This window comes from Cryptomeria japonica, chromosome 5 (assembly GCF_030272615.1).
Source record: "Cryptomeria japonica chromosome 5, Sugi_1.0, whole genome shotgun sequence".
Taxonomy (NCBI): Eukaryota; Viridiplantae; Streptophyta; class Pinopsida; order Cupressales; family Cupressaceae; genus Cryptomeria; species Cryptomeria japonica.
In genome coordinates, this window is record NC_081409.1 from 650,352,727 (window position 1) to 650,380,363 (window position 27,637).

Here is a 27,637-nt window from a genome sequence, read left to right on the forward strand (position 1 = left end):
AAGGGATTCCAGCATGCCTTCAAATTACTTAAGGTCAAGATACAAGAAAATAATCATTGTTGTTGAGAGCATGTGCAACCTCAAAGGTTTTATGTAATTCTTACTTGCGTCCTTCAATATGATTAATTCTTGGGCTACTTTCTAATTCAAGAAAAACCAAGTATCTACTGTTCAGATGAAGGATTCTAGAACAACATGCATTCATTGAAAACAACCAAAATAAGGTCATAAGTGTGTGTCGTAACCTTATCCTAATATGTGGAAAAACTCACCCTCACATTCTCACAAAGATATCCAATGAGCAAACATTGGCATTATTATAAGATGGCCTTGATCCTTTTCTTTGGAAGATGAGAGAAAACTTGTCAGTTTCCAACTATTGGTCATGTAACTCACATTCAAATTAAGGGAGAAAATATATATGTCATAATTTGAATCGGCAATAATATTAGAGGAGCGTAACAAAAGGTGGATTAAGAATTAGACTCTATGATCATTGAATCATTGCTTAAGGACAAACAAACTCAGGAAAGGGAGGACTCTAATGTCCTCAAAATGAAATACCTAAACAAACATCAGAAAATCGTCTTATTCATAAGACCTCACGATTTTGCAAAAATCCCGATCCATAAATTAATATGCTAAGACAAGGATCTGCAACAAAATGAGCCTTTGTGTTGCGATGATAGGAAGGAGCACGTTATTGAAGGAACGAGTATAATATGCAAGTTTTGATAGACTGATTTGTCCCCCGAGTATGATGATCGATTCATTAGAAAAGCATATATTAATAATAATCAATCGTCACTATTAGAATAACAATGATTAACATCATTATAGCCAAAGACTAACGATTAAGTAAATAGAAGTTAATAAAGCAGTGATATAATTAATGTCAAGAGGCATTCTACAATGACAGCAAGGGTGGAGTGAAATAGCATGAGTGTGTTAATGTTAACTTTAATCTTTTTGTTTAAATTTGACAACCATTCATATGTCAAAATATTAATATTAATTATAAACTTGATATTTTTAAAATACATTATATAAAACAAAATATATCCTCATCAAAATTATAAGTTTTAGATAGATATATAAATATAAAATAAAAACAAAGATATTTAAAAATAATCCACCATTTCATAATTACAATATTCTTTAAAAAATATATTTTATAATTTTTTTTAAATGATTTTTGTGAACAATGATAAAAAGTTTAAATTTAAATATAAAAAATTAGATATCAATTGTCAATAAAAAATTTGTAGCAAAGAAAAATAAAGTAGATACAACATAATTTAAATATTTTTGTATGTAGTAAATATAATTTAAAATGAAATAAAATAATTTTAAGATAAATAAAATAGTTTCTGTAGACGTATAAATCTGACCACTTTCCTCAATAAATATTTAATATTTATTTTAACCATATCCCCTTATTAATTAATTTCTATTTAATTGATTTCTTCGCATTCATCTATTTGATTAAATAAATTACTCAGTTTATTTAATTACATTCATATAAACCTTTTCTAGCCTTTAATTAAAATAAATCACTTTATTTTAGTTAAAACCCCTTTCTCCCTTTTTAATTAAATTTACATTTAATTAAATTGATCCTAGCAAACAAATAAATCTTATTCATTTATTAAATCCCCTACTTGTATTTATGCAAGTTGCATCTATTTTAATTGAAATAAAGTAATTTTATTTTAATTTAAAAAAATTTCCCTCATCCACTTGCATTTTTCTACATCTCCCACTTGCCTCCTAAACCCCTTCTAGATTCTTCTAATCACTTCCAATTTAGCCTAATTCATCTCCTGATTATTGTCACATTCCTAAGCAAAGGGAAGTCACTTCTCAAAGCCTCCAAAATCTTAAATAACCTTTAAAGGTTTTATGTCTTCAAATGGTTAACCTCTAAAGTCTTCCAAACCATTAAAGGCTCTTACATAACCATTTATGGTTAATGTTAAGGCTCAAATTTGCACCCTACTAAACTACAAGTTTAGTAATTTGGCCTAACATGGGATTCACTTCTGCATGTGGGCAATGCGCAACTTGAAATGAAACCTCCGGTTCCTAGGCCGGTTCCTATTGGATAAATCGCCTATTTGCTCTTCTAACAACTGAAAACTTGGTAGGAAAAGGGAAGAGAAAAGGAAACAATAAAAATAAACTAAGTAACTAGGTGATTCACCAAACTTTGAGGGAAACTAAAATGATAATGACAGGTCTCTTATTGCAAAAATTTCTATTTTAGTGGGTAACACTTCTGTTCTATATAGGCCTGCATAAATGTTTCACAGAAAGGTCCTAGACTGAGCAATCAAGGAAAATATATATTCACATGAAAGCTCCATGTTCTTGTGGACACAAACTGCAACCTGCAAACAAAATACACTTCTGCAACTAGGCTCTTGATGAGACAAAATAACAAGGAATAATACAATTCACTGGTTACCTCTATCAATCATGCTATGAACACAAAGATACAGAAAGAAAAGAAGGCTTGAAAAAGAAACTTAATAAAACCTTGCTCCAAAAGATGCTGTCATCATATATTCAGTCTCCAAAATTGAGTTACAGAAATTATACAAGAAAATATGCTAAGGACAAAATGTTGTCACAAGAGCCTCCTCTGCATAATCAGAACTAACTCCAAAAATAGTGTCTTTTTGCACTAAGTACAAAAAACCCCAACTGATTTGGGTCGGATGCCAGAAAAATGCCTCAAAAAGAGGAGTCTAGAAGACACCAAAGAGGGCTATAAACCTGGAAAAGTCTTCCTTAATAAATAATCAACCCAAAAAAGCACTAGAAACAGCCTCAAAACACTTAACCAAGTAATAAAAGCTCCCCAAAATGGTGGAAAAGTCCAACTTCGACCCTTTACCTAAAAATGCTCCAACCTCCCTAGATTTGCTCCATTTGGTTTCAAACAACCTCATGTTCCTATAAAGACGCTCTTGTCTCCAAAAATATCTCAACTCCTTTTGAATGCTTCCCAAGTGGTTATGAGTGATCCTATATACTCTCCTTGTGTCTCCCAACTGAAAAGACCTCTTCAATGAAAGCCTTATCTCTCCTGAATTAACTCCTCCTTCAAAACTAAGTCAAAAGACTTAGTCTCCTTCTTGCATATGAGTATACCTTTTACATTTCGAATAATAATATTTAATTACAATTTATAATTGCATTGTAATTAAATACTTTTTACAAATAAATACCAGTCTTGGACCAAAAATGAAAACAAAAATATAATAAAAGTAAGACATATTTGATATATTAATAAACATTTATTTATCAAATATGTTTGATTTTTATCATATTGAATAAAATAAAGCCCAGTGGACTTGAGGAAGAATTATCAAATATAACAAAGGGTTTTATAACCCTAAAAATATCTCACTCCCATCGCATTTTTCATTTTGCAAAATGAAAACAACTTCGAAGGAAAATCTTCGAGGGTTTGGTGCCGCCATGGATGAAGGATACTGGGCTTCCTGAGTCTTCATCTCTGAACGCAAATCTTTTCCTCTACAGGTATGCTCGCACCACATTTACCAGGAAACTTATTGTGTTCATTTTTTAATGCTTCTTTAAAAGCAGTAAAGGCCTCCTTGTTCCTCTTCTTCATCATATGTAAGCAAGCAATGTTATTCCAAGCCTCCCCATTATCTGGATCAAGCTGTACAGCTCGTGTAAAACCATCTATGGCCTTATCAAAATCTCTGGCCTTCAAGGCTGCTGAACCAAGTGCAAACCATCCGTCTGGATGTAGTGAATTTAGAGCAAGTGCAGCTTCCCAATGACTTCGGGACAGTTTGTACTCCCCTCTATTATATGCACTTCTTGCTAACGATCTCTCAGCACGAGCAAATCTGTTACCAGAAACTTCCAAGGCTTTGATGTAGTTATCATCATTAAGAGTAACATCTCCCAGTGAACACCATAGTCTAGGGTCCTCTGGATTATGTTGTAGGCGCTCTTTGATGAGATCAATTGCTGCTGGGTTTTTGCCTAACAAACGATAGCAATATATAAGATTATCCCACAGCTCAAGTTCCTCGAAAATCCTTAAGGCATCTCCAACAATACCACAGCTCACCATAAGTTCAGCATACTCCTTGAGAAGTGCTGGTATGGTGGGGAAGTCAACACAGTAAGCATAGTGCATTCTGTCTGCAGCTGGTGTTAAGTACCCTCGCACTTCCTGTGCCTGTAGGAAGATAGAGTCAAACTAAACCATCTCATCCATCATCAGCATAGAACGCTGTTTTGTGCGGCTCCTTTTGTGCTCCCAGCGAATGCGAAGAATCTGGTATAAACATCTCACCATAAAGTAGGAGAAATTTTGAGCACCCACAGCTTCTATATAAGGAGCCATCTGCCAGTCCTGCAAGTCATCATCTGGTGTACTCTTTTTAATGTCAAGACATTCTGCCAATATAACTGCCTGCTTAATGGTATCAAATATCTTTGAATTGCTTTGACTAACATTTTCAACACTCGTGGAAACTCCTCCATCTTCAACTGCTTCAATTAACCTTGGAGCTAACGGTATGTCACTGTCTTCATAATCATTAGATGAGTGCTCAGTATGTCCCTCGAGAATTTTAATCTTATTGTGCACTAGAGAATTGTCCATTTGAACTTTGTCACTTCTCCGCTCACTCTCTTCATTCAAGGGAGCTGCTACCAGAACCATTTGAGCCTTTGCTTCTGTCTGATGAACTGTACGGAAGCCTAGTGCACCAGTAACAGAAAGTCTCAAGCCACATGCTGCTTCTGCTTGTTTGAAGAATTGCCTTGCACGATCAACATAACTGTAGACAAGTTCTTTGATGCCAGCTTCAAGGTTTGCAGCTGCTACTATATCAGAAGCATCTCCTTTGTGTAACTCGTTCTCCCAATAGCCCATAACATTAGTGGATTGACCAAAATGCTTCAAAGTCTCTTCCATTGTCACTTGCAATTGATCATGCAAAGAACGAGACCTTTCATCCAAAAGCTTTTGCTGAACCAAAAGCAGACGAGATGACCACCAGGCAATGCTTTTGGGGCAAATGATGGACATATTATCATACTCATTTGTAATCTGTCTTGTTTTCAACAGCAATATTTTGGCAAGAACAAAATACTGAGGAAGGACATATTTTCCAAGCAAATCACAACCATCAGACATGAGTTGTTGAAAGGACCATCTCTCCCATTCTGTTTGCTCGTCTAGCATTACCATCTCTTGTTTTGAACCATGGCTGAAAGGAAATCTTTCGAAGTCTCCATGTGGCCTGTTACGCTATGCATATATCAAACTGCTAATCCTCTGCATGCATGTCTGTGTATAGGTATATATTCTATATATATCATTTGTGGTTATACCAAACACGAAGAAGAGCATCGTTCAGCTCTTTTAGGTTTGTGTCCTCTCTTGCATTCCTAAGCTCCCTCATGCACTCTTTTAAAGCACCAACCAAATGAGATACTCGATCTTCAAGTGCAAACTTTTGTTGTGTTACAGTGTCAAATTGTTGCTTTAAAGCCATTGCTTCCCTTTCGGCTTTCTCCCAACCTGAAACAGCTTCTTCTGCAACTTTAGCATGCTGTTTCACTAAATTATCTTTGACAGTATTGTCTAAAAGGGCCTGTGACAGCTTCTCATTCAAACTCTTTAATCTTTCTTCTGATACCTGGCATGCCATCGTTGTGTCGTTTGACATTTGAAGATGATCTGCACCAGCTTTGGAAGTGTCCATTTTGTCCATATTCTGGAATCATCACATTCCATGATACCGCATCTTTTAGGCATTTTATCGAACAATTCCAGCACTTTTTATATTCTTCCACATTTTGTATACAATTCTTCCAGATTTGGATCCCAAGTTCCAAGTAATCCTGTAGATTCATTTAGTCCTTCTTTGAGTTCAAATAATGCTTGACCTTCAGCATTTGTTGCAGCTTTTGATGAGATTGTGTTTTATCCTTATTGAATTTCTGACTTTGGCACATGCTGGGATTGATCTTATGTAGAAATGAAGTTCGAGCACGAGCTCATGACACTCATTCCTGTACCAGTTAATTCTGATTTTCATTCAGCTCACTGTTTGAACATGCATTTAAGATTCAAATACTCTTTTTCTTTACCAACTTGTTGCATTAAATTGTTCAACTTCATGATGTAGTATTGATCCTTTTAAAATACTGTAAGGTTTCACATTGAAATAATATGTCCCTTAAAACAATTTATGCATTAACATTTTCTTTCTATGCATATCATGAATAGTAAAGTAAAAGGTTTCATATTTAAAACAAACATGTCCCTTTGATACTTCAGTTGGTTTTTTCATCATTCCACTTTGATAATCTAAGATTAGTTACTCTAAAGGGTATGTCGGGCTCATACCCGAAGGGAGCCTCGGTCAGGGGCACATGCCAATTAGAGTAACTAATTATCTGCACATGAAACAAACACATTAGCATAAACATTTCTTTTTCCTGAAGCAGTGATTTGTCTTTATCTTTCCCGCCTTTTCAAAACAGAGATATGATAGGCTATAATAAATGATATGTCGTAGGATAATCTTTCATTGCTTAGATCGGTTGGATCTAACACCTCTTCTTTTTTTTTTTTTTGTGCAGGAAAGTAGGAGTTTTCAAAGTCTGAAGATCAAGAAAACATTCACAAGAGCAACGGGGCAGCCAATAACCAGTCAAAGCAACCCAAGGCAATGACTGGTTATCCTCACACCCATTTTTTTAATTCTATCCTTTTTTGTTTTGGATATGTAGGAAAGATAAGAATGCTAAGCTCACGGCTTGTGTGAGGTTTTAAGAAACTCAGTGTATATAAATATGCTCCAGATGCATGAACTCAATTTGTAATCTATCATTGTTCAATACAAATGAAAAATATCCTCTTTTTCCTCTTTTTTAAACACTGCGATGTATCTTTATGTAAATGCAATCTTTCGATAAATATGCATCCTTTGGCTAAAATTACATGGGTAATGAAATTTTAGATAACAGTTAACTCACCTTTGACCTTTGGTTAGAGACTTTCCTCTAACTTAACCATCATTTTGACTCAAGGGTCTCATCAAACACTTATGGCTTTGACCATAGTTATCCATTTAACCCTTGCACAAGAGTTTACCCCTTGGGTAAAAGCTTTATCCATTGGATAAGCTTAACCCTTACCTCCTAAGGTAACCTTCATGTATTCTCAGGCATTTAATGCTTCTTGCATCTCCTCTCAAGCAACCTCTTGTTGGCAATTGTCACCATTTCATTGGTGAGAATTGTAAACATGGATTGATTAGCTTTCAATTCTAGCACTTGTTAAGATTATTCAATCTCAACCATCCATTGCCCCGTTTTACCTATAAATAGAGCTCTCATTCTTCATTAACCAGATCTCCAAGTTTTTATGCATCTACATTATAGCCAAATTTACTAAGAATCTTAGCCTCTCTTTGTTAGAACATCATCATAGAATTTAGAAGTATTTTTCATATCATAGAATATTCATGCTAGGCTAGTATATCATATTAGGATAATTTGTTAGTCTTTATCATATCATTATCTTCATCTTAAACTTAATCATCATAGTTTTAACACATCATATAAATCTTAGAATGCATTCATGCATGTAAAACAAATATCACTCGTTCTTGGAGTTGTCATTCCTAAGTCATTTGCTCAATGATCTGAGAGCAAAACATTGGCTTTAGGGATCCTCTGAGATAAAGAACAATGGAACACCCCTTAGAAAATTAAACCAATTCAATTAGTTCATATACTTGCACCAAGAGTCTCATTGGTATGTGGGTCTTTTGATTTTGATTTATTCATTTTGGTCACCGTATTTTCCCGCATACATTTCTGGCACCCACCGTGGGCCCGTCCCCAAAAATAACATCATTTTTTATATAAGTTAAGGATTACAAGCATGCTAGAACACTCTGTTAACGCATTTGGAATATATTGTAGCACATTTGTGGCAAACTTTAGCGTATTCATCGCATTGTTTAGCTTATAGAAACCATTTCTTAGGGCATTTAGCTTTCTACCTGGCGCGTGTTCTTCTCTACTTTTTTTGGTGCATAAGAGTATCAGTTTAGCACATTCAGGCATCAGAGTAGCGCGTAGGTTCTCTCTTTGAAATATTTTACACCATACTGTAGTGCATCTGTGCAGAAGTTTAGCGCGTCTATGACAGAAAAGAAAAATTTGTGACAGAGTCAGAGAAATTAGGCTTGTGAAGCTCACCATATGAGTTTTGATTTTTCTAACTTGTGTTTTCTTGCAGGTCTAACAATTTGATGCAAGATTGAAGGAGTTAAAGTAGGATTTGCATTTAATTTTTCTAGTTTTTTCAAAGTTGGCTAAAATTAATTCATTTTCTTTTCAAGCTAAAAAGAATCTTATTAAGTTTCAATTGGTGAAAGACTCACATTTCAATTTGGGGGTTTAAAAGGAATCAAATTTGCAAGGTTAAAAAGAACAACAACTTCACATTTTCCTTCTTACAAGTTAGGTTCACACTTCAAATTTTGGGTTATAAAAAGAACAACAAACAATCTTTTATTTTCTTGCAAAGGTTAAAATTCACAATCTATACTTGTTTGAAAGATTAAAAAGAACAATCCATATTTTGTTTTGCAAAGCAATTTCAATCTCAAGCAACGTGCATTATTTTAAGTTGACCAGGATTTCATTTCCTAGATTAAACAAACAAATTGTTTTATGGGACTCAAAAAAACACCATGTTTGTTGGAGCAACATCTCCAAATAGGTCTTAGCTAATCATTGTTTTGGAAGGATAAAAAGAAAATTATTTGCCTTGTCTCGAAAGTGGTAGGTATATGCTCTCCCCTTAATTGGGTGACCAAAAAACCAAACCACTCTTTTATGCTTTATTTTACTTCAAGCAATTAAATCTTTTAGAAGGTCTGCCCTCCCGAGTTGCACTTAGGGCGCCTTTAAGGCCAGTGAGAGGGGAACAACCTAAGTCAGAAATGACTTTATCGTCAAGTGTTCCAACCCACTATAATCAAATGTGGAGGCTGATGAAAATCCCCTCCAATGGTTTTGCTCAGTGATTAGTCTTCCTCTAGTATCTTTAAGATATGTAAAGCCTTTGTTCTAAAAGTTGGGAAGCCTCCTGAGGGATTTTATCACTGAAGACCGAACGTAAACCTGATTAAAAACCATATAATTAGAAGCTTTGAGTCGAGACAGTTACCAAACATTGGCAATATCATAGTGCAAGGGTGGACAAGAATCCGCTCCCAAGATCACTCACCATATATCTCCTAAGATAACTACGCAATTAAGAAGCAATTCACTTTGGGTTCATTTATGGCAAAAGGAAAAAAAAATGGGCGCCCCTTAAGGGGTGACAAGGTTGTTTGAGCTGACAGAGTATTGAGACTAGTGGGCTATGATATTGCTAATGACCCTTGAATAAAGAGTCTACTTGATCTGTCTTTTTGTAATCCAAACTAGTAAAAACATCCTCAAAAGAACATACACTATTTGTTTAGCATAGACAAGTTGTTATCACTTCTATCTGTTGTGTTTTCAAGTCATTTTCAGAAACTCATCCATCAAGTCACAAAAGTTATTTCTCAACATCACAGCAAAAAAATCAAAACAAAGTTATCAGGACAATTAGCGTGTGGGAGCAACATCCTAGCACATCTCAACCATCCAATAGCGCATTTTAACCAAAAATTAGCGCTTTCATTATTTACATTAGCGCATGATCAATATCATACTTGTAAGAATTTAGATAGAGCTTCTCAACATCACTATAGCGCATAAAAGCATCAACCTAGCGCATCCAAAGCATATTATAGCGCATATATACCAAACATCAGCACGTCAAAGGGACATATTAGCCCATAACCTATCCAGCAATTATATTATCAAACAATATAAAATAGTGCATTTGAGAGGCAGCATAACGCATTTGGAACATTCTGTAGCGCTTTGAGAGCATCCTTTAGCGCATCAAGTCTCTGTTCTAGTGCATAGTCAAAATTAGTAAAAAACAAAGAGCAAACCAACCACCTTGTGAAACTTTCATCAACACTTTTGGATACCCTTTTAGGTCCTCTAACAAATCCAGCAACGAAACTTCAAAAAAGAATCATAAGTGAGAAACTGCCGAATCCAACAAAGCACTCTTAGAAAGAGTTTTCAAATCTTCAACTAGCTTGAGATCAGATTTCAGCCAACAAGATTAAGGAGTATCAGAACAGTATTCAAAGGTTCCACCATCCAAAGAGTCATATCAAAACAATACCTAGTTAGATTCTCAAGTTGTCAAATTAAGTTTCTAGATCATGAAACTTGATCATATCATTTGACACACTTTGTTGTAAAAGCGAATCAAACTAAACTTCTACTTGACAAGTAAACTTGAGTTTCCAAAACGAAGTATCCATATCCAAACATCAACATCAACATTGATCATTTGTGTATGACCACTCCCCATATTTTGAAAGGAGGAAGTCTTCATCAAAAGACTAAGTTGAAGAAGAGACAACCTAGTTCTAAGGCACTTATCAAAAAGAATAAATTTCTCTACATCAACTTTCAACTCTTTACATCACATCGCACATTTTTGCGTCATATGCAGTTGTATATCCAAGGAAAAACCAACAAATTTGACAAAGAACCTTTGAGAAGTAGGGCTTACAATCAAAAAACAACATTCAACCAACGCCTTAATAGTGGAGGAAGGATTAACACCGCTTTGTTTCCAAAGTTTCTTATCACTTACAACGAAGCTTGACCTGAGCCACCAACTCCACAAAGATCCCCAATAGAAGAAGAAGAATTCACCACGGTAGAGATATATTAATGCCCCATTGTCACTCGATCTCAGAGAAACAAGAAGAAGGAATCACAACCAGAATCAAGTATGAGTCGTATACTGTCCAATCCTTTTGATGAATATGCGAATATGGGAGAAACAGAGATCACCAACGAACTTCTCCAATAATGTCAAGAAAATACAGCTTTCCAAAAAAATTTAGAAAGACTTATAGAAACGGATAAGCAAAAATATCTAATCATGCTAACTAGCAAAGGAGTCAATATTCCTGAGGATTTCGACACAGAAAACTTAAGGAATACAGATAAGAGAATTTCAAGAACAAGAGCGATAAACTAAGCTTATCAAGAACAACGGAGAGAAGAAGAGACACGTGATCAAGAAAATATACGCAACCAAGATCACACCCATGAACAAGACAACACTCACAAACAAGACCATGCCCACAGTCTGGACAATCTTAATGAACGAGGGGAAGCTCCCCATCAAAGCACAAATGCGCCCCTATTTTCTCTTACACAACGACTCCAAACACTCCAAAGACAAATGCAAGACATGCAACAAGGGACCACGGTACGATATTCATTAGATGACATTTGTCCTTATCCTTTTGATAGGAGATTGAACATGGTACCTTTTCCCACAAATTCAGATATACCAAAGTATGACAAATAAGATGGTAAGAGTGATCCCCGTGATCAGGTTCAGGAATTTTGTACCATGTGCTTAGAGTTTTCTCACAACTACACATACTTAATGAGATTATTTCTAAGATGTTTGGGAGGGCAAACAATGGAGTGGTTGTCAAAACTCACACCTCCCATCAGATCATTTGATGAGTTGGTGAACAAGTTTATAACATAATACTCGTATAACATCCAACACGCAATCACCATGCTAGATGTGTGTAACACGAAACAAAAGAAAAATGAAACATTCATGGTGTTTCTACAACGATGGAGGCGCATGGTATCAAGATATCCACGAGACGTGCTTGAAAAGGAAAAGATGGAAATCTTCATAGACAATCTAAATAGTGAGATGAGTTATCAACTCAAACTACAATGCATACCATCTTTTGCAAAATTAATAGGAAATGGTATCCAAGTAGAGGAAGCTTCCATCAAGAAAGGAACATTGAAGTTCTTTAAGGAAGGTGTTAATTCGTCAAACAATAACACCTTTAACAATCAAGACAATAACAACAATTCGGATAAGTCCAAATTTTGGACAAGGAACAAAAACATTGTTAATGATGGGGTAATCGATGCCAACAATGTGAAGTCTAAACAACCAGTGTTGACTTTATCAGGCAATACACCATCCAATAATGATCAAAAAAGTGCTAATCAAGGCACTAATACTACCCATTTAGGTAGATCCTGTATAAAGAGACACCATGTGCCAAATCTTGGACATAGACTTGACATATGATATACTATTGGGTCATCCATGGATCCATAAAATGTAGGTGGTGCCTTCCACGTACCATCAATGGATCAAGTTCCCCTACAATAGACAAGAAATTTCAATATCTGCGGATGATAACCCTTTACAATATTGCAATGCTATGGGAGCAGCTCAAGATAGCCTAGTTCCACACAACAAGGAGCCCCAAGCTTCCTCAGCATCCAACCATCCTTTTGAATCAAGTGTCTCATCAAACACTTATGGCTTTGACCATAGTTAGCCATTTAACCCTTGCACAAGAGTTTGCCCCTGGGGTAAAAGCTTTATCCATTGGATAACCCTAACCTAACCTTAACCCTTACCTCCTAAGGTAACCTTCATATCTTCTCAGGCATTTAATGCTTCTTGCATCTCCTCTCAAGCAACCTCTTGTTGACAATTTTCACCATTTCATTGGTGAGAACTGTAAACATGGATTGATTAGCTTTCAATCCTAGCCCTTGTTAAGATTATTCAATCTCAACCATCCACTGCCCTATTTTCCCTATAAATAGAGCTCTCATTCTTCATTAACCAGATCTCCAAGTTTTTATGCATCTACATTACAGCCTAATTTACTAAGCATCTTAGCCTCTCTTTGTTAAAACATCATCATAGCATTTAGAAGTATTTTTCATATCATATAATCTTCATGCTAGGCTGGTATATCATGTTAGGATAATTTATTAATCTTTATCATATCATTATCTTCATCTTAAACTTAATCATCATAGTTTTAACACATCATATAGATCTTAGAATGCATTCATGCATGTAGATCAAATATCATTCATTCTTGGAGTTGTCATTCCTAAGTCATTTGCTCAATGATCTGAGAGCAAAATATTGGATTTAGGGATCCTTTGAGATAGAGAACAATGGGACACCCCTTAGGAAGTTGAACTAATTCAATTAATTCATATACTTGCACCAAGAGTCACATTGGTATGTGGGTCTTTTGATTTCGATTTATTCATTTTGGTCACCGCATTTCCTGCATACAGTTTCAATTGATATCTCTTGGTATTTCTCTAGATAGATGTATTTAAGATATTTATACTAGTTGCATCCCAAAAGGTGTGAATGTAATTAATATTAACAAAGATGCGGGTGCGATTTAGTAAAGGAAAAGGTGTGTTGGTAAAAGAGGAGAATATAAGTAACAGAGGCTAGCAATAAAAAAAGGGATGGATCCCAAGAAAAATCACTCCACGACAAAGCAATTAAATATTATAAGTCTGTAGTGATCTCTTTCTCAAGCAATTGAATATTATATTATAAATTGAGAACTCCAATCATAAGAAGAGGATAAGGGTGGAAGTAAAATAGGGAATACACCTAGAAGGTACAAGCAACCATTTCCCAAAACACATCAAGCATCAAGAATGATCAGCAACATCAATCAATCCAAGAGGTGATCATCATCGAATCATTCAAATAGATCAAATCATTCAAGCATAACAAATCATTCAAAGCAGATCAAGTCATTCAAGCAGATTGAAGAACAAGAAAAATCGTTTCTCATAAGATAGAGAGAAGCAATGACAAAGGAGACAATTCCAATTCACCACAATAGAATTTTAGTTTTCTCAAATTATTACTACCAAACCTTTATTCAGTGGTATACTCGATATTTCTGCCAATCATTGTCTTATATATGTATACCTGTTGCTTATGCATAATAACTCGAATGCTTAAGTATATGTTCATACGATAGAATATAAGGTGTGCTTGATTGTCTAAAACCCACCTTTTAGGAAGGTCCTGGGGTGTAAGCAAAAGGGGTATAAGAGGGCTAAGTAGGTTGTCCTAGACTTGACCATAATGGCTCCTAGGACCAAAGGGCACTTATGTATAAGAGCCAAGGAACCCACTTACGACCTCCGCCCAACTCCACAAGTTGACACTTGTCTTTAGGGAGATAAAACATCGATAGGGAAAGTAGGTACAAGCTATTAAGCAAGCAAGAGGGTTGCGGTACACATCTACTCTTGGGCTTAATGTAGAAATGGCTTTGGGCAGACCCATCATGTCTCTTCCTCCAAACCTAATATGATTGTATAATATTATTGATAGTATATGAATAGTCATATATATATGTATACATACATGTATACATACATATATACATATATATGTATATATGTATGCATACATACATACATACATATATATATATATATATATATATATATATATATATATATATATATATATATATATATATATATATATAGGTAAGTGCACAAAGATGGTGGTCAAAAAGGGGGGTATAAGTGGACACTTTTTTTCTGAAATTAAGTGAACCTGAATTTGGAGGCAAAATTTGAATGTCATCCACTCAAGATATAAAGATAATCAAAGAACAAATATTGTAGTACTCTGAATCTAGTTTCCAAACTACTAAACTTTTTCAAAATTGGATAAGATTAAGAGGGTCAAATCCTTCGCGCACGAAAAATAGACCCTAATTTTTTCAGAAAAACATAACTTAGTGTCTATCGTGTGCATCAAAAAAGTCATATTTAGATTTAGTATTTTGAAAAACCCTTTGGCAGAAAGATAGATAAGAGTGAGCACTAGAAGATGTGTATTTTTTTGTAATTTTTTGTTGAGTATTTGTTTTTTTAATGATTTTTTCGATCGAGCACATCCTGAAAATTAGGTACCTGTTCATGCGCGAAGCATAAAGTTGCACTAAAAAAATCGAAAATGCAATTTTTTTTTTTTAAATTGTAAAGAATCAAGTTCACTACAATAATATATAAAAAAAATTAAATTTGGATAATTATATCAAAAGTTATTAAAAAAATGGTGCACGTATGTCTGTGAGAACTATGGAGACACTGGTAAAAGAAATTCAATAATAATATGTTATTGTTGTTCAAATTTTTTAAAAATTATATGGTTAGAAAGCTCAGAAAATGGGTGAAAATATGGTAGAAATTTTAGAAATACCCACATGATGATGTGTGAACCTGATGATAACAAAGTTGAAAAACTAAGTGATAAAATAAAACATGCCAAAAAGGAGGGAAATGGAGGGAAATCAAACTTCCAAACCGTAGCTTTGTCATCCAGGTCTATTTCGAAGCCTAAACAGACAAAAGCACGTACGGGGTACCTATGGTATAAAAAACGTGTACGAGGTACTTATGGTGTAAGAAGCGCGTAAGTTCTATCTTAACTATAAAAAGTGTGTACACGCTATTTTTAGTATTAAAAGCACATACGTGCTATTTGTACTATAAAAAGCGCGTACGTGCTATTTTTACTATAAATAGCACGTATGAGCTAAGCTTGTTTAAATTTTGGGAGTGTGTATATATATATGTGTGTGTGTGTGTGTATACATATAATATATAATTTATATATAATATAAAAAATTAAAAATATATAATATTTATATATATATATATGTATATATATATATATAATATTTATATATATATATGTATATATATATATATAATATTTATATATATATATATATATGTATATAATAATATATAATATATTAAAAATATATACACACATATGTGTGTGTATGTGTATTGTCTCCCTCTCTCCCCCTCTCAAGCGCATACAAGGTGCCTCCCTCCCTCACTCCCTCCCCCCCCCCCCTTCTCCCTTCCTCCATACCCCATCTCTCTCTCTCTCCCCCCCCTCTCCCTTCCTCCATACCCCATCTCTCTCTCTCTCTCTCTCTCTCTCTCTCTCTCTCTCTCCAATATATCTTCTTTTTGTTTGCATATATATAAGGTGATAAGAAGATTGACAAGGTGGTCAGTTTTTTTTTGGTTTTTTTAAGATAGGATATAAAGTAGAACGTTTCAAGAAAATGAACGTATTGGTTTCTTTGGATTGTGTGGATGTATTGGTTGGATAATATTTATGGGTTGTATGGTGTACTAAGGGGTCATATGGTGTATTATGACCCCTTAGGTGTCGTTATGGGTCATATGGTGTTCTATGATCCCTTAGGACACCATATGACCCCTTAGGACTCCATATGGTGTCGTTATGGGTCATATGGTGTCCTAAAGGGTCATATGGTATTCTATGACCTCTTAGGATACCATATGATCCCTTACATGTCATTAGAGGTCATATTGTTTCCTAAGAGGTCATATGGTGTCCTATGACCCCCTAGGACACCATATGACCCCTTAACACACCATACAACACATAACGACACCATATGGTGTCCTAAGGGGTCATAGGATGCCATATGACTCCACAAGACACCATACAATCCATAACAACACCATATGGTGTCCTAAAGGGTCATTTGGTGTTTTATGACCCCTTATGACACTATTTGGTGTCATTATAGGTCCTATGGTGTGCTAAGGGATCATATAGTGTCCTATGACACCTTAGGATACCATATGAGCCCTTAGATGTTGTTAGGGGTCGTATTGTGTTCTAAGGGTCATATGGTGTCCTATGACCTATTAGGACACCATATGGTATTGTTATGTGTCTTATGTTGTCGTATGACCCCTAGGACACCTTATGACCACTTAGGACACCATATGGTGTCATTAGGGGTCATATGGTGTCCTAAGGGGTCATATGGTCTCCTACGACCCCTTAGGAGACTATTTGACCCCTTAGGACTCCATATGGTGTCATTATGGGTCGTATGGTGTCCTAAGAGGTCATATAGTGTTTTATGACCCCTTAGGACACCATTTGGTGTCATTATGGGTTATATGGTGTGCTAAGGGGTCATATGGTGTCGTATGACCCCTTAGAACTCCATATGACCTCTTACGTGTCGTTATGGGTCATATGGTGTCCTAACGGGTCATATGGTGTTCTATGATCCCTTAGGACTCCATATGGTGTCATCATGGGTCGTATGGTGTCCTAAAGGGTCATATGGTATTCTATGACCTCCTAGGACACCATATGATCCCTTGGGTGTCACTAGAGGTCATATTATTTCCTAAGAGGTCATATTGTTAGGACACCATATGACCCCTTAAGACACCATATGACCCATAACGGCATCATATGATGTCCTAAGGGGTCATAGGATGCCATATGACCCCTCGAGATACCATACGACCCATAACACCACCATATGATGCCCAAAAGGGTCATACGGTGTTCTATGACCCCTTAGGACACTATTTGGCATCATTATAGGTCCTATGGTATTCTAAGGGATCATATAGTGTCATATGACCCCTTAGATGTTGTTAGGGGTCGTATTGTGTTCTAAGGGTCATATGGTGTCCAATGACCCATTAGACACCATATGGTATCGTTATGTATCTTACGATGTCGTATGACCTCTAGGACACCTTATGACCACTTAGGACACCATATGGTGTTATTAGGGGTCATATGGTGTCCTAAGGGGTCATATGGTCTCCTACAACCCCTTAGGATACTATTTGACCCCTTAAGACTCCATATGGTGTTGTTATCGATCGTATGGTGTCCTAAAAGGTCATATAGTGTTTTATGACCCCTTAGGATACCATTTGGTGTGATTATGGGTCGTATGGTGTGCTAAGGGGTCATATGGTGTCTTATGACCCCTTAGGACTCCATATGACCTCTTATGTGTCATTATGGGTCATATGGTGTCCTGAGGAGTCATATGGTGTCCTATGGCCCCTTAGGACACATGCATGGATCCCTAGGATACCATATGACCCCTAAGAATACCTTTTGACCCTAAAGAGGGGGAGGAGAGGGAGGCAATGGAAGAGAGATACACCAAAGAGAGGAGGAGAGTGAGATAGAGACTAAGAGGGAGAGACAAGAGATAAATGAGAGAGAGAGAGGGGGGGGGAGGTATAGAGAGATCTAAGAGGTGGATAGAGGGATTGGGAGAGAAAGAGAGACCTAAGAGGTAAAGGGAGGAAAGGTGAGAGAGAGAAAGAGAGGGTGAGAGATAGAGAGAGTCTGAGTGAGAGGGAGGAAGGGGTGGAAGGATATTACAAGAGACTAGAGAGAGAGGTGCGAAGAGAGGGAGAGAGTGAGAAAGAGAGGTAATGAGAAAGGGAGAGAGGGAGGGAGAGGCGAGAGGGAGAGAATGAGAGAGAGACACCTAAGAGAAGGAGAGAGTGAGATAAAGAGAACGAGGATGAGAGGGAGAGACTTCAGAGATAAAAAATGGGAGAGAGAGAGGGAGAGAGTGGGAAAAAGATACACTTGAGAGAGGAGGAGAGTGAGATAGAGAGATAGAGGAACATAGGGAGAGAGACTTAAGAGAGAAAGAATGGGGGAGAGAGAGAGAGAGAGAGGGGGGGAGGTTGATAGCCAAAGATGTGATAGAGAGAAGGAGAGAGACTTGAGAGAAAGAGAAATGGAGCGAGAGGGGGAGAGAGAAAGAGAGTTAGAGGGAAAGAAATACTTGACAAAGGAAGAGAAAGGGAGGAGGAGGGAAAGGGAGAGCATGAGAGAGAGAGATACTTAAGAGAGGGGAAGAGAGTGAGAGATAAAGATATTTGAGAGAGAGAGAGAGAAAGAGAGGGATATATGAAAGAGAGAAAGAGGGTGAGGGAGATGAGAAAGAGACATAAAGATACCCGAGAGAGGGACAATGATAACTTTAAGAAACCCCCTTTCAAAAAATTGCATAAAATCTTGGCGAATATTTAATTTTTTCTAAAAATGATAATAATGTTTATTGGTGAATCTTTCCTTTTTATTAAAAAAATAATAATTTTATTGGCGAATTCATTTTTATCAATTTTTTTGGTAGAAAATATTGGCGAATATTGGAAAATAATCATTGTATGCATTAATTACTATTGCATTTCCTTTCATTTAAAAATAAACTTTTATAAAAAAGTAAAGGCATGAAGGTTGAAATTACTTTATTTGATTTCTACCATTAACTTAAAATAATCTAATAGCCCTCTTTCTATTTTGTGAGATAAAATTTACAAACAATTTGTAATACTCATGGGGCCAAAAATTGCTTTTAGACCATTGGTTTTCATTGAAGTCAACAATTCAAAAGCAATTTTAAACCCCACAAACAAAATATTGTTGATATAACCCTAAAGTAACTAATAATTATGATATATTATTGGTGAATTAATTTGGATTTCTACAATAAATTATAAAATGTTGGCGAATTTGATCCAATCATGTATCAAATATTGCGGCGAATCTTTAAGTTAAAAAAATTAATAAAATAAATTCTCTCACGATTTAAATAACATTAAAATAAAAATTTGTAAAAAAGTGGCGATTTGGGTCACCTTAAAAGTTGAAATTATTAGTCAAATTTGATTCCTGAATTTAAAAAAATAGCCAATTGGCGAATATTAGCCACTAAAGTTTTCACTGGAGAGGGAAGAAATTAGAGGGAGATGCCTAAGAGACAAAAAGGTAGGGGTTAAGGAAGAGAGGGGGAATGTAGAGAAGAGATGAGAGACATAATGCTGATATGAGCATGCTAATTACTGAAATTTGACTAAGTCTGAAATTTATAAGAATACTCAAAAAACTAGAATCTGCATTATAACTCTTTTAGAGATCTGGAACCACTCTCAAACATCCTGACAATATATACATAAAATATAACTTAAAGTATAAGTGACATTTCACTTATACTTAAATGTTATATTTTATGTATATATCCTACTGAAAAACCTAATGGAATGTAAGTGAATTGCATTTTATTGACAGACAGAACCCTGTACGCGGTTTTAGTTTTTAAACCGCGTACGCGGTTAGTATTCTTTAAACCGCGTACGCGGTTAGTATGTTTTAAACCGTGCATGCAGTTTAGCTTTGGTTAGGCTCAGCAAAACGAGCCTAAACGCGTACGGGGTTTTTTAAATTTGAAATACCCCGTGCGTGTTTTGGTGTTTTTCATGTTTTTTTTTTGTGTCCACTTTTCTGACCACCATCTTTGTGCACTTACCCATATATATATATATATATATATAGGTGGCTATTGATACATGTGAAATTTATTAATGGGCTTTTTAGTTTTTTTTAAATTTCTTTAAAGTAAGTAATTGGGGGGTTGGGTGTGCAAGAACTGAATGACTATTTGAACATGGACGATAACTAGTGCTCTTCCCCTAGTCCAAGACAGTGCCTTATGCCATATAATGTATTCTTCCTAATTTGCCCTAAAATCACAATTGCAACAAATTAGGGTTTATATATATATATATATATATATATAGCTGAATTCAAATCTAGGATTGTGTTGTTTACAAAGATATTTACTTGTTAAGATGTAACCCTAACCCTAATTTGTTGCAATTGTGATATATATATATATATATAGCTGAATTCAAATCTAGGATTGTGTTGTTTACAAAGATATTCACTTGTTAAGATGTAACCCTAACCCTAATTTGTTGCAATTGTGATTTTAGGGCAAATTAGGAAGAATACATTATATGGCATAAGGCACTGTCCTGGACTAGGGGAAGAGCACTAGTTATCGTCCATGTTCAAATAGTCATTTAGTTCTTGCACACCCAACCCCCCAATTACTTACTTTAAAGAAATTTAAAAAAAACTAAAAAGCCCATTAATAAATTTCACATGTATCAATAGCCACCTAATTTTTAGCATTTTTGGACCATAATTGGCCTATTTGTGCACCTTTATTGGTACCATAGCACGCAACTATTGGAGCATTTATGCATAAGTTTTGGCAATTTTAAGTACATAGTTATTGGAGCATCTTTAAACAAGTATGAGACAACACTCTGAAATGTGTGTGCACAAAATTAGCTTTACAACTACTATATGCTTCTCCTAAGAGGTGTTTCTCAAATGAGAATATAAAACAAAGGTTCAAAAACACGAGGAGGATGCAGACAAGTGGTAGCATTAGTTGGTTTGTACCTCTGCATTGGCGCAACGATGACAATGGATGTTTTAAATGTGAATGCGTGTAGTATAGCAAGCCTTGTGAATAGCAGTACAAAATTGGCTACGGTGATCACTCCATCTAGACGCAACCTGCACTTGATTAATAGATTCACAAAATTGGCTACGGTGATCACTCCATCTAAACGCAACCTGCACTTAATTAATAGCGTGCCTTCCACGCTGTACAGAGATTACTAAACTAGGGTTTCTCAAACACACCGATTGCTTTGCGACAGAAAAATCTACAGATAAGGAGGAGCAAGGAAACTTTGCTACGGTTCTTTGTACTTGTTTGTATTCGTTATATGTTTGTATTTGTTTGAAGAACTTTTATATCTCTAAGTTATCTAACTTTGGAAAAAAATATAAACTGTAATTTTCTGTTGTCTAGAGAATATCATTGAGAGGGAAGATGGGGATTCCTTACCTGGGGTTTGCATACTCGAAGAGCTTCCCCGTGGATGAGAAAATGATGAGGCCAATTTCAGCTTCGCAGAGAACAGAAAGTTCGCTAGCCTTCTTCAATAGTCCCGCCTTCCGTTTGGAGAATGTAACCCTGCGATTTACAGGGTTCTCTATCTTTTTCAGATGTACCTTTCCCCTCACCATTCTGTATCTTATCTTATGCAGACCGCAATAGTGTTCAGCCGAAGAAGAGCTCCCCACCACACTCGCAAGTCGGTATAATAATACACCGTCTATCCTCCTTTTAGTAATTTCCACACTACTCAAATCTCTTGCTTGCGTTTATTTGAAATCATCGCCGATGGTTGACTTGGCCTTTTCACAAATGGCCTGAGACGATGTGCCCACAAAATTAAAACTTACCACCCCTATGGTACTTATGGTGTATTCTAGTTTTGTGTTTTTCAAAATCTTATGTGTCAATATTGAATGATTTTAAATTTTCTACAGCTGTTTCGGTGTTATTTTGTCTACTTTACTCTTAAATCTAACGTTTCAAATACTCATCATTAATTTTGATGTCTCAAATGTGTAATTGTAGAAAGTGTAAAAACATATCTTTTGGATGCATAAATCATCATAGTTAATTACCATACCCATAAGAAAGAAAGAAAGAATTTTAACGTCCACGAGGCTAAGAATAGCCTATGGGACAATCTGATCAAGCTGAATCAGTTTTTTAAGGTCTGATCTCTGCTTATTCAGGCTAATGATGAGAGCACCCATCTTCACGATATGCTCCTCGCTGAACAGGTTATACCATGTGCTAGCAGTTAGGAAATTGGCAAACTTCTCCCGGCTGACTTTAAGTGCTTCACACTCTAAGATAAAATGTTTTTCAGTTTCCACACTCCCGCTGACGCAAAACGGGCAAACTCTTTCTTCCCAAATCTCTTTTGGCCTTTTCCACCGCCCGGTCTCACACCGAAGTTGGTGAGAGTTGGTTCTAAGTTGTCCGATTAGAATTTTAGCCTTCCATGATATATTAGCCCCTATATAGACTTTTTGAAGATGATCATAATTGGGATTGAACTCATTAATATAGTATTGTTTCTTCCTTGCTAACCCAATACTCCAATTTTTCTTGTAAAACTTTTCCATAACGAAGACCTTTATCTCCTTGTTGTTTGTGGGGCATGAGTTCAAATAAATATCCCATTTTTTCAACCATTTGATGTTTTGTTTCATCCACATCTTCTTCCTTTTGCACAAAGTGTCGTTGACAACCTCCTTAGGCCATCTATCTTCTCCCATTTGCTCGGTTCTTTTTAAATAGCTAATGAGACGCACCATAGCAGCTGCCTCAATAGGGGTAGCATCCATTTCACTTAACATGATATCATATGGGACCGTGCTTTTAATTTTGAACTTGCTTGTGATCAAACGTTTTTGAATTCTCTCAATCTGCTTCCATTTTGAATCTAAGGTACTACTGGCCCAAACTTCACAACCATATAGAATAACCGGCAACACCAAAAGCCTAAAAAGTGTTTGGATGGTTTTCCAATCCCAAAGCTCAGCCTCTCTGCATCTATTTTGAAGTGCATAGAGTGCCTTCCAGCCGCCTAGAGTTCTCTTCTTCCTGCAACCTTCCCAACTAAGACTCTTGTTGAAATCAATTCCAAGGTATTTGTAATCTGCAACTTCTTCAAGAATGCTACCTTCAAGGTAAAACTTATGTTGCTCTTGTTTCCTTCTACTTGAGAAAACCATGATTTTCGTCTTGTTGATGTTAACTTGCATTCCCACAATACTGCAAAAGTGCTCAAGGGCAAATAAGTGCTCTTGCAAACCAAGGGCGGAATTAGCAAGCAAAATGAGGTCATCAGCATAAAGGAGCAGCCTTATCACAAATTCACCCAATTGAATACCATCACCATTCTGTATGTTTAACCATTCTTCAAGTTTGTCAATGTATAAGCCAAACAAGGTAGGGAAAAGAGGACACCCTTGTTTGACACCAATATCACTCCTAAAACTAGTTGAAATGCCATCAGGAGTTCTGATTTTCACTTTAACCTCCTCATAAAGCCTATGAACAGCAGCCCTAAGATGAGCCGGGATACCAAGCTCTTCCATTATGTGCCATAGTTTGTCATGCAGGACTGTGTCAAAAGCTTTTTTGAAATCAACAAAGCAACAGAAGACATCTTCCTTTTTCTCCCAGGTTTTTTCGATGATGTGTCTCAAAGTAATACCATGATCAACTGTGGAATGTTTAGGTCTAAAATCAGCTTGGCCTTTTGCACGTTTATGATATTCTTCTGCCCATTTGCTGATTCTATTTTATATCATGCTGCCAAATAACTTAACAAACAAAGGATTGATCATTATAGTCCTATAGTTGGAGGGGTTATTAACATCTCCATTTTTGAAAAGAGGTATAACAAGACTTGTAGTCCAATCTTTAGGAAACCCATGAGGAATGATGTTATTGAATATTTTTGCAATATGAGGGGCAAAGACTTTCATGCCCCACTTGAGAAACTCTGCTTGAAGTTCACCTAAGTCTTTAGCTTTACCAACACCCAATTTCTTAATACCCAATTCAATTTCGTGCATGGTGAAAAGATTGGTAGAAATGTTGACCAAGGGTGGGGGAGCCACCTCCAAATCATGTTCATAAAGTTGCCTAGCATAATCAAACCATTGAGTGGTTGTGATACTATTGTCAATCTATTTCTTTTTTTATTGCAGCTCTTTCCAAAAAAGTTTGGGATTATATTTGCTAAGAAAAATTAACTCTTCCCTCCTAATACACATAAAATCAGCTTTCTTTTTCTTTAAAATCTGTTTGTAAGCTTTGATGTGAGTCTCTTTATTATTTGACTTTCTTAAACCTCTTCTAGCCATTTTGCATTCCTCATCAAACCAAGCATTCACCGGGCAACAATTTGTCTCAGATTTTTTGTTTTTTGTTCTTTTGCATTTTAAGAGGGCCACATGGATCATATTTGTTAACTTATGATTGTTGAGATCATGAAATGTCTTTTTCTCCCATTTAAGAAGTCTCTCCAAAGCAACCTGGAAGATACAAGCATTTTCTTGCGTCAAAAGAATTTTGCCCTTTGAATGTTGTTGTAGGGAAGGTTGATTTTTTTCCACATAATACCTCTTTTCTGCCCAAACAACACTTAAATAGATCGGTTTGTGATCTGATTTGAGGTCCCATAAATGTTCACCAATCACCATATCTTCGATTTTTTCACATAGGCTATGCGAACAAACAACGTAGTCAACCACACTCACCCCATTGTAAGTTTTGCAAGTGAAATTGCTGGAATTTGTCCATCTAATCAGACCATTACAGATAATTAAGTCAAACATGCCACAGAGAGTAACCAACTCTTCCCCAAATTGGTTGCAATCATTGGTGTCTTCTGACACTCTCTCCTATTGATGATTTTCTTCTTCTAGGAGCTAAATAGGATTACAATCATCTTTACAGCTAAAGATGCAAGCCTGTTCACTTGCAGTTCTAGCATTGAAATCCCCCACAAGGAGGACCTCGCCAAGCTGAGAGAACAAATCAATATCTTTTTTTAGGGCAGCAAAGGGGTCTTTGCTGTCAAGACCACATTTCTTGTAAGTTTTGGAGACCTGCGGAGCAAAATAACATGCTGCAATCCTAATAAAATTGTAATTTTCTGAGATCTTAAACCATAAAAACTATTTATTGGAGTCCTCTTTTTCAAGCTGAATGAGATGCCCTTCTTTTTCTTTCACTAACACCAATATCCCACCATGACCCATAATTAAACTTACTTCCACCAATAGTTGAACATATTCTCCCTAAATTAAGTACAAACACTCTCGTATCCACATTACCATCATCTTTAAAAAAATTATTTGCTCATAAATATGAAAAATTAAAATCATAAAATTAAGCAACTTGACATTATTAATTAAACGGTTTTAAACTAATATTATTCTTAAAAAACCTAAACTTATTTACACAATATCCTATTTCTAATGTTACCTAAAAACTCATATTAAACTATCTAATATTTACTAATATAAAGAAATCACCAAACATAAACTATCCTTTGTCATTGCCTTTGTTGTAGGATTCTTCACGCCCCATGTAGGATACATCTCATTTGTCATAGGCTTCAACTCCATTGTTGCAAGTCTAGTGGCAACATGTCCAACTTAAAACATGTCCAAGCTCCTTGACAACCTATTCAATTTTCTTACATATTCTTGAAAGCAATGCAAGATATATTTATTTTTTCTAATTTTTTTATTAACTTATAAGTTCATTATTTTTTCTTTACCTTTTGCAGTCATCTCCAGTAATCTGTATATCAAATAAGTGAGTCACCTTTAGGTTTTTTCAATTAAGGAAGATATGTTTTTCAACACAACCAAAATTATAAACATTTTTTTCATAGGGCTTTTCCAATAAGTGATGCATTCATGTTATACAAGTACAGACTGGGAAATAAACCAAATTATAAATCTATGGTAATAATGTGTGTTGCTACCAAGAGGGGTAGGCAACAAAACTTTCTAGGCTAGTATAAGTAATGTTGAGGGATTGAATGTAGCATACATATACTACAACGTAAGGAATATTAATTTGATTGGTCATGTTGTACATCTAATATCTTTTTCTTGCAAAACCTTAGTGGGTTGCATTTTTCTCTTGTGGTTGTATTAATGGAGACTTTTTGGCCCTCCTTTGGTTCCAATTTGGTGCATTATGTGTGGTTTTATGTACTTAAGACTATTAATGAGTAGCTAAGTGCCTATTGGATGAAACGTTGGATATTTGTTTGATGTTAGCGAATTGGGTATTCTTAGACCTATTCACATTTTGGGTTTCTCATTTTGTTTTGTTTACCAACTAGGTACTTTTCCCTTTTTATGATTAGAGTTTGGATATGTTACAAGTGGTACTCTAGACTTTGGATAACTGTCAACATTTTTGTGTATGGATTGTTAGAGTCACTTAAGGACTCGAGCTCCCAAAATCATCTATAAAAACCAAAATAACTTTTCACAAGAGAGAAAAGAAAGAACATAAATTTAAAGCATGACACCCCAATATGAAAATAGAATGGGGCCCCATTATAATCTAGGCCCCGATGCATAATGGGGCCTAGTTATTTTTTGGCTTCAGGGACTTGAGTCGTAATGAGATTCGTTTAGAAAATAATTGGGACTCGAGCCATAACGGGGGCCCCATTTAGAAAATAACAGGGTCGCGTTCCTAGTGATATTTTTTCCAATGCTCCGAGTTCCGCCCAATTGGTACCCAACTTCTTGCACTCACCCTACATATACAACCTATAATGCAATACAGTGAAATATACATATGGGACCATGTTTATATAGGCAATGTTGAGAGATAGGACTAACTATGATGATGACAAGTGTCTTAATCTTATGTCATATGACAAATAGTGATAAGATAGGATAAGATCACATAACACCTAAGGTCTTATAGAAAGATTACTATCTCACTAAGTAAACTTTACATGTGAACATGTGTGAAAAGGTCCTAACTAGAAATTACCTAGATAATATACCTTGTTCACACTGAAAAGCGGGAAAATGGATAGGAAATACCTTTGTTCACACCACCACCCTCCTTAAGTGCGACTTAGAAAGTTCTGTGATGAAAATGATGAAATATCTCTGAATCAAATAATCACCAAAAACCTACACAATTTGAACTTGTTCTCAGATCCAATAATTAAGCATGAAAGCATAAATCAGCAACATACGTAACACTAATATTTTTTATGTGGAAACCCTGTTAGGGTAAAAACCATAGCGGGGATGAACCCACAAAATAGGTATACTATGTTAGAAGTATTACAATGGGGAATGCACATGCATTCAGGCACACTACCTAGAGCTCAGTGCTCAAAAATAAAAAGGGCTACAACCTAGGGAAGGCTCACTGTCTTACAAACAATTACGGATTACTTCTTAAAATCATAAACTGAGAAATAACATCCTTAATGTCTGGTTACAATTTTGGTTAAGCACATG

General features: G+C 35.8%; 1 protein-coding gene across 2 annotated transcripts in view; it reads right to left on the minus strand.

Moving 5' to 3' along the window:
- LOC131876373 (agamous-like MADS-box protein AGL8 homolog) overlaps positions 1 to 21,895 on the minus strand; it is a 103,403-nt gene extending 81,508 nt beyond the window's left edge. The window contains exon 1 of one of the 2 annotated variants that reach the window (XR_009372680.1): positions 21,597 to 21,894. Coding sequence is in view for 1 of the 2 variants with exons in the window: in XM_059221573.1 (XP_059077556.1) it covers positions 21,597 to 21,778 (182 nt within the window). In the remaining variant the exon portion in view is untranslated. Of the gene's footprint in view, positions 1 to 21,596 lie in introns of both variants that reach the window. The other variant, XM_059221573.1, reaches the window with a different exon arrangement.
- Positions 21,896 to 27,637: the final 5,742 nt, after the last annotated feature.